This window comes from Crassostrea angulata, chromosome 1 (assembly GCF_025612915.1).
Source record: "Crassostrea angulata isolate pt1a10 chromosome 1, ASM2561291v2, whole genome shotgun sequence".
NCBI lineage: Eukaryota > Metazoa > Mollusca > Bivalvia > Ostreida > Ostreidae > Magallana > Magallana angulata.
This window is the reverse complement of record NC_069111.1, coordinates 10,020,193-10,029,295: the sequence shown is the minus strand read 5'-3', so window position 1 is coordinate 10,029,295 and position 9,103 is coordinate 10,020,193. Positions and strand designations below refer to the sequence as shown.

The 9,103-nt window shown below is 31.6% G+C and overlaps 1 protein-coding gene across 1 annotated transcript; it reads left to right on the top strand.

Annotated features, from left to right (window-relative positions):
- The first annotated feature begins 374 nt into the window (after positions 1-374).
- Positions 375-5,635, top strand: LOC128166605 (SAP30-binding protein-like). Its single transcript, XM_052831883.1, has 10 exons — positions 375-785; positions 1,969-2,093; positions 2,461-2,503; positions 2,676-2,764; positions 3,275-3,375; positions 4,004-4,064; positions 4,235-4,286; positions 4,488-4,546; positions 4,766-4,814; positions 5,060-5,635. Exons 1-10 carry the CDS (start codon positions 545-547, stop codon positions 5,224-5,226), a joined length of 987 nt encoding a protein of 328 aa, XP_052687843.1. The 5' UTR covers positions 375-544; the 3' UTR covers positions 5,227-5,635.
- Positions 5,636-9,103: the final 3,468 nt, after the last annotated feature.

Genomic DNA, 9,103 nt, shown 5'->3' with positions numbered 1-9,103 from the left:
ACATATATAGATTGATCTTTATAACATTGTCATCAGTTATTTGTTTTATGATATTCCAACTGCAAGACACATTTTACAATAATACGTGTATCGTTAAGAGCAATTTTAGTTTGCAGCAGAGACATATAAATATCATTGAAGATCAGAGACATAAATAACGTTAATAATGTTATTTATGTCTCTGTTGAAGATCATTAATATTGTTACTTTCATTATCTTTGTGCCATATATACAAATTTATGAGCCATGTAGAATTATCCCTTTTACACGGTTTTATTGTGACAGACTCAAAACTTGGCGATATTTTCTGTGGATCGTAAACATCCGGGGCCGAAATTATGTAGATTCGGAACATTAGGCTACCGCACCGAAAACTCAAGCATCTTATTTACATTGATAGACGTGAGAGAAGCAACAAAATTTTTTTCAATTTTTGTGGTCATTTAAAACGTAAAACCGGATTTATACTATATAAGATCGTCATTTGGAAGATTTTCCTAAACTGATATGAGTAATTGACTTTTAACATAACCATTTGTCGGACATGGATCGAGTAGATAGTGCCAGTACAGGTATGGCATCTCTGATCGAGATGTATGAAGAACACTCAGATGAAGAAAAAAGCCCAAGTGCTCCTTCAGCTGTAGACAATATATCGGATGAGGATGAACACGACAGAGAATCGTCAGCTCATAGTTCAAGACCACCATCAAGACCAACATTTGAAGATTTCAATTCTCCATCGCCGAATGCCATTTTTGCAAAGCCTCATTTAAAACGAAAACGTATGCTCATGCTCTCTCTCTCTCTCTCTCTCTCTCTCTCTCTCTCTCTCTCTCTCTCTCTCTCTCTCTCTCTCTCTCTCCTGCGCGGTTGTGTATTGTGGATACAGCTAAATCTATAGTCAAATACTTGTCAGGTTGGGCTCCAACTCCATTGGGTGGTTCAACTCCAGTATGGTGGTTTTTCACTTGCTTGGATGATAAGAATCGAAAGTAAAAAGTTCAAGGAATCCTCATTCATACTTTGTCGTACTTTGAATAAAATCAATTTTTTAAACGACAAATCACTTTGCTTGTATCCAACTTCCTGGTCGCATTTCATTTTGACCTTTTTTAAAACCCCAATGGAGAAGAATTAAAACATAAAATATTTTAAAGTAAAACAAATGTTTTATTTTGAACCAAACATGTCTGAGTAGTGAGTACTTTCCCCGGTTGTAAACATGATGTGCTTCTTCTTCAGAAAAATGAATCCGAAATTTACAAAAAATAAGTCCCATTGGTAGGTAAAATATGTATACCTTTCAGGCATTATACCACCAAATGGGAGTCAAACCACCAAACAGGGGTTGGTGCCTAACCTACTTGTTGCATGTAAAAATGTCTATCAATTCAATATGGACATCATTAAGAGGGCTGGGTGTTCATTGCTATTTTTAGAGTGTATTAATCTCCATTAGAAGAAAAGCTCTGTACAACAAAAAAGGAAAATACCCAAAATTTACTTAAGATAGTTTATAGCAAGTCATATATAAAACTTTAAGGTGGATTTGATGGATAATTTGTTGATCATCTGTGACCCAACCTCCTTAGAACCATTTTAACAAGAGCTTCGACTTTAAGTATATTTGTGTCAAACAGCAATGTGACATAGGCATGTCTATTTCATCGCTAGCCACTCAGCCATGGATCTTTGAAATCAACAAGATTTGCCTGGCTTTTGAGCTAAGGCTACACAATTGATGCAAATTTGGCTTGAAACAGCATCATTTTTAATTTGTTTTGATGCAAGGATTAGGTAGCTACGCCCTATTGAAAGTCCAAGGTCTTGTTAAAATGGTTCTAAAAAATTTCCTTAGTATTTAAACTGTCAAAAAATCTCTGACTCCACAGTAGTCCATGCATTTTGTTATTCAAAAAGTTAAGATTGGCAAAGCATATGAATAATCTATTCTTCTGTTAACAGCCACACGTCTAGTTTCATATGGACCAGATGAAGAGGAAGAGGAAGATGAAAGTGAAAACGATTCTAGTTCTGAGGAGGAGGAGGAAGTCGAAGAAGAGTTGGGATCAGAAGCAATTATTGTCAATGTAAGCATTGCTAATAACAGGAGAGACATGTAAATTGCTTCACTCCTGGCCAAAGTAGGTGCCTTTATAAGATGTCTGATGTTGGTTTTGATAGTTTTTTTTATGTACATGCACCTTAGTCATATAACATGCTGTAGTTGATATATTCTGTTCAGCATTTAATATATATATATGTTTTAAAATTTCTTGTATTTGATGTGATTGAACTGAAATTACTTCATTAAAGATTACTTATACATGGTATTATCTACATGTTTATAGGGAAAAAATTGGGCTATAAGAATTTTAATAGGTTTAATGAAAAAAAAACCCTGTTAACATTAGCCTGATCCTTGCTTAACTGAATACTTTGATCTATATATTACAGAACGATGTCAAAGCAGATGAGCCATTGGACTCAGATCAAGCATGTAAGTAAAATTATACACATTTGATTTTATCTGTATGAATGTAAAATGTAAACAAAATTTGACACACACTGAAAGTCAATAGATTTTCCTCATCAGATCAAAATCCAAAGTCATTGATGCAAATTTCACAAAAAAAATTATTTCATTTTTTTTCTTCCATTCTTTGATATAGCATCCCTTTCACGTAGTGTACAAAACAAAACAGCTGATGAAATAGAACTACCTCCGGAGCCGCAAGGGAAGTGCTCTAAAGCTCTTCAGGTAAAAACAATCTCACCAAAAATTTATGTGACTGTATTAAGCCTTATTCTTTGAAATATACTAATCAAATTTAGGTATATTTGTATCATTTTAATTGTAATAATAGAACAATTATGCATGTTATTGTGGGGAATGACTAGGTTAATTACCGTATATCCAGTAATTTTCGCTATGATCTAATTTTTTTGCGATCTCTTTTAAATCACAAATAATGGTCTATGAATAAATTATGTCATGTATTATTTTCTATAAGAAACTTTTGAAATTGCAAAAAATGAGTGATGCAAAATTAAAAATGTTACAGATTTTCCCCATTTGTGCAAATTGTGTGACATGCAAAAAAAAAGGGATACTGTATATCCCTATATTGAATGATTTAGGGTAGATAGTGTATGCATTTTAAAAACAAAGTTTACAGTTTTTTAGATGCATATTATTAGGAAGATTGAAAACCATGATTGATGCTGGAAATTTATATTTTAAAATATATTATTTTTCGTCATTTTTTAGGAGAAAATTACTAGATTGTATGACAAAATGTTGAATGGAGGATTGAATTTGAATTACATGAATAACAACATAAAGCAAAGAAAAAATTTCCGCAATCCGAGGTGAGTGGAATTTTACCATATCTTGTACGAAAAAACAGATATACACCCAACTTCTGCAGTCTGTGTGAAGTTACACATTATTTTATACAATGTCTTTATCATGTAAATTTGTACAAAATGCAGTCTGATTAAGAGAAGTTGCTCTTAATCTGAAATCTTAAACATATTAGATGTGATCATGTATATTTTGAATGATAAAAATTTCAGCAGTTTATTATATACTTTTCCAAAAACAGTTTTATTCAGAAGCATGTACATGTCTCACTTATCTGCTTGATAGATTTATTTGGTAATAAAAATGTAAAATCTGTCTATTTGCCGCTCTTTCTTGTATAATGCAAAGGAGAGAATTGCATATACTAAATAGACCTTGTCTTGATTTTTAAATATGCACCTTGGGCTTTAAGGTGTCTTTTCAAAGGTCAAGGTGACATGACACCATATTGGATTTTTGTAGATTTTTAAGAAATGGTATAGAATTCAGAGTGTTTATTTTTGTAAGATTGATAATTGTGTTTTTTGAAATGAAATGTATCCTATTAATGAAGAATAATTTTTCTTTATTTTCATCATTTTATACATTAGCATGTATTTGCTCTATCAAATATCAAAGTTAATTTTCTTTCAGTATTTATGAAAAGTTAATAGAATTCTGTGGAATAGATGAAAAAGGAACCAATTATCCACCAGTACGTAGTATTATTATCTCATTTTTTTTTTTAATGAAATTTTCCTTATTAATACTACAAATCCCAAGTATTTCTTTGTAAAATGATTCACTTTAAAAATGATTCAGAAATGAGATAATTGATTAGTTTGTGTTTTGTCAGATTTAACTAAATATTATACCATTTTGTAGGAGATGTTTGACCCTCATCAGTGGGGAAAAGAATCATTTTATGATGCTTTAGGTAAGATCTCATTCTATTTGTTTAGGGGGAAGGGTTGTTGTTTGATCAAGCATTTTATAAAGTCCAAATACATGTACATTGAGGATCAAAACATTAACTTGCAGTTATTCAGTGTATGAAAAGTTTTCATTTCCGGTGAAAAAGATCTTGTTATCAAATTATCATCAAATAATTGTATGTACATTATCTTTTATATAATAGACAAAGCACAAAAGACCGAAATGGAAAAACGAGAAAAGGAGAGAAAAGATCGCACGAAAGTGAGCATTTCTTTAATTCTTTTATTATCAATTTTCAATGGTTAATCCTTCATCAGGCCATTTGCTTGTATGTTGCATAAGTACATTTTAGAAATACCTATCTCCTTTAAATAAGACAGTAGTTTTCAATATTTCATTCCATAAAACAAATAACTTTTTGAGTCGTTTTCAAAATAAATGTATCTTTTCTGCTCATTAAAATTTGGTTATCTCTTTTAGATAGAGTTTGTGGTTGGAACAAAGAAAAATAGTTCTGATTCTGGACCAGGCAAGTCATTTGTTTAAACTGAATCTTGCGCTTGAGATATTAACACAATATTAAGCAAAAAATGGCACCCAGCAGAAAAATACAGTATGGAACCATCTACCTTGTTGTTGTAAACTTGACAGATACAACTAAAATAGCTTATAACGAGGCAAATATAGTCTGTCCCTCACACTTCGTTTTAAGCCTGTTTTACTGTACCATCAAAAGTCATTGGAGATCTTATGTTTGATGTTCTTTTTTTTCAGATGAAAAGAAGAGAAAAAGTAAATGGGACTCTCTCCCCCAAGTAACTGGCACAAGACCAGGGGTGGTCAATCCAACTGCAGTTGCCTCCCTTACAGTGTCGGCCACCGGCACCAAGTCTACCGTCATACCAGCAGTGGGAAATATCACCAAAAAATCAAAATCCTGATAGCATTTCAACTCACAAAAAACAATATCAATATATCATAGAAATGATATCATAGAAAATGTTAAATTATACTGCTACACTGAATGGATTTTGATTCCACGCAGTGTTCAAATTTTATCAATGAATTTCGAAACTTCAGGAAGAAGAACTTTTTGCAGCTATGAGAAATCATGATTTCAGTTCTTTTTTTCAAGAGATGATTTGGTGATTCGATAATTCATTTTTTGGAAAGTAAAGTTGCATTTATGCTATGTCACTGTAAATGTTGATGGAGGTTGTTGGTTCGTTATACGTGTACATTGCATTAATCTCCAGACATTAAAAGGTGATCATCTTCTCCTGCACACTTCCTACTTGTACATTCATTGTATTGTCAGTCAGTGAAATGGAAATAAAATGAATAAATAAATTGAGTTTTCTCTTCTTAGAAGTGGACAATGGTGAGATGTAATTCAGTTTGGTAGTCTAGAGAATAAATTCTGAAGATTTTTCATTTCGATATTATTGCCAATATTTATATCTATGTCTAAAATAAAGTAGTTTGATGGAGGAAGTTTTATCTCTACAGAGGTTTTGGTTTGGCTTGATATTTGCAATTTGGGGACAATCCTTCATAATTCATGTCTAGAAATTGTGTAACAATTTTTGTCGCTTGTCAAAATCGAGATGTTCACGTGTCTCATCTGCTTCAGTTTTGCAGCTTTACCATCTTTCGTATTATTTTTATTCTAACATAGTTACATGTAAATGATTTTTAACAATGTTTCGCTCATTGTGGTTTTGATAGCTTGATGTAATTAAATTGTTGATGCGCAACAGGGCACTTTGATCACGTAAAGCTTTCCGATGACTCAGAGGGAACGTTTGTTTTAGAAGGTGTTCTGAATCCAACAACTTGATACTGTAAGCACGAAAGTCTTTTCCGGATTAATCATTAATATTCCTCTTTGCAACAATGACATCTGCAAAATATAAATGGAAGGTGAATCGTATTTTTTAAAGAGCGAAGAGATAGAGAAAACTAAACGTGTATTTTAAGCAAACAAAAGTTTTTGTTCGTCGATATCTTTTGTACGTATGCCTATAGGCTTACAGTTGTAAATATAAATTATGTATTAAAAACTTAGTAACAAATAATTTTTTTTATATAATTTTGTTGCTTGTAAAAGACCAACATTTTCCATTTGTGGGTTTTCAATATTTGACGCATTACAAAATGCAGCGAAAATGTCTCGATGAGCAATGAATGGGATCAGCCTTAAAAGGACAGGATCTATGTAGTTCTGAATTTAATTCAAGAATAGGCATGCACGAAATTAAAGTCCCAGAATACATAGGACAGCTTCGACTAATATTCAATCTAACTAAAGAAAATAGACGCGCACGTAGAGTTAAGAAAAATGGTATTGAATTATTCTGATAATGATATGATTTTAGTTTATCAATATAAATCAGGAAATAATTTAGAATTTACAAGAAAACGTACAGCCATAAATCAACATTACTACGCCTCATATATACATGTATTCAAAAGCAGATTAAAACATATTTACATGTATCTTATTACAATGGCTTCTATTTCAATTTCCTCCTCCGCCTCATCGAGTATATGTCCTCAAACAAATCATCCTTAAATAGATGATAATTCTTAAAACTTTACATTCATCTAATTAAAAAAAAAAGATTTACTTCGACCGACGCCGATGAAATAAATTTTAATAGGAAGAAGTCTTACCAAATTCGAAACAATAAAGATATTCTTGAACTGGTCTTGGCAACAAGATAACGTGGATTGTACATACTATATATTATCAATCGATAGAAAATATAGATTAAATTCATCGGCATGTAATAGTTTAAAACTGGTTGACAATTGAATTTTTAATAGATACCTTACTCAGAATAAGTTTACTTACTGCTTCGTGCGGCGGAAATTTTGGTCGCGGGTTTATCAAATACTGCAAAAATTGTACAGAAATTGACACATTATTCAAAATTACCACACTTTTGAAATTATCTGAAAAATTAGAGTTTATATTTAAAAGCGAATCAAAGTCTTTACCATCTCAATTTCCGCAGGCGTGTACTGGTGATGGGGGGGGGGGGGGTAATAACGAATGTCCAAATAGGTCTACAAAGGTAAAATATCGCCTCTAAACTTATATATACCTATAAAGCTATGATACGGTAAGATATTCATATATATACGCAGAACATTTGTAAAGAGAAATACGCACATCGGAATATTTATTTGTAAATATGCCTGATAATAACCATGTGTGGAACTATAATGCTTAAATCTGCATGATACGCAGTAATCAAAGAGTTTTGTAATAGACATTGTCCCACAACTACAATCAGACTAGTTCAGTGAATGGTTCATGATCACAGCCAGGAGAAGGAAGCTGAGGTGTTGAGCACTTCTCAAAACAACCGGGTGTCTTGATACTTAAATTATCCGGAGGGCTTTCTTCACCGTAAAAAAATGTCCATTATACTAGTATCAAGAAGAAAGAAATTTATTTTTCCATTATGTCTCAATACTTAATAAAATTTTATACTTTTAACAAAGAAAGACAAATTTATCTGGTTAATGTCCAATGAGGACAAAACAATACTTACAAAGTTAAGTGAATTTCTAATTAATGCTTTAAAAAAAGAAAACAGAATATTTTAAAATCTTAATGAACTAGTGAAATAGTTAAACAGATCATAACACTTTCTTTATATTTGTATTAATTATTCACTTTTATGACTACATATCATATGTATAATTGTTGATATGTTATCAGGCACGTAGCATCAGGGGGGGCCAGGGGGGGCCTGGCCCCCCCACTTTTTTTCGCAGCAACAAATTTTTTAAAATTTACATATAAAAAATGGAATTATCATTGAGTTGGCCCCCCCACTTTTTTGGGAGTATGTAAAAAATTGATATGAAAATAAGGAAATGAGTAGTGAAATTGAAGTTATATAGTAAGACAGCCCCCCCCCCCCCCCCCCCCCCCCCCCACGGATTAGGATTTTGAAGATTTTGGGAAACATAACATTTTCCTTTTTTTTTTTTTTTTTTTTTTTTTTTGCTTGTCAAGATTTTTTGGATGAGTCTGGCCCCCCCACTTTCAAAAACGATGCTTCGTGCCTGGTTATGACATACTAATGTACATTTGCCCGGCAGTTATATGTACATGTTCATGTATGTGTATGGACTATTTTGTATGTTGAATCTCTCTTTTAGACATTTTTCTCTAATAACTGTAATCTTGTATGCCCTCTGGGCCCAAAATTGGAAATAAACTATTATTATTATTATTATTATTATATTGAATGCAGAACTAATGAGAGTAAATTTTGTAAATAATGATGATTTCAAATTCTTAATAATAACACTCTTATAAACTTTACTTAATTGTGTTTTCATATCTAGAAATATTGACAATTTAAAAATGGCTTAAAAAAATAATAATAGAACTGAAATAGTTTTATCGCAAGAATTATTTTTTTTAATCTTTAAAATAATTTTTAATCAAGTACAATTTCGGTTCTTTGATTCTTCAAAATTTTGAAAATGAATTTGCAAAAATTAGCATAGAAATGCCTTACACTGGATTATGAAAAGCATGGAAAGCAATGCATTACATTACAATTACTTGTAATGCTAAATTTGTGGCATTACTATAAAACATATAATGCTTTGCAATGCATTACAATTACATTTAGCATTACCTAAAGCCTGCTATGTATAAACTGTAATGTTAATATTTTCTCTTTATTTTCTGACTTTGACTTCCTTTTTATTTCAAATTTAAAATGGTGACCAAAAAACTGCTAAAGTTATTTGTAAAAAAATATCATGCTTACTGATATACTGAGTATA

What these genes read in the sequence shown, in the direction of transcription:
- LOC128166605 (XM_052831883.1), top strand. Translation starts at nt 545, where the DNA reads ATGGATCGAGTAGATAGTGCCAGTACAGGTATGGCATCTCTGATCGAG. An exon ending in ATCATTTTATGATGCTTTAG is followed by an intron (nt 4,287 to 4,487) that starts GTAAGATCTCAT and finishes TTTATATAATAG; the next exon opens with ACAAAGCACAAAAGACCGAA. An exon ending in AGAGAAAAGATCGCACGAAA is followed by an intron (nt 4,547 to 4,765) that starts GTGAGCATTTCT and finishes TATCTCTTTTAG; the next exon opens with ATAGAGTTTGTGGTTGGAAC.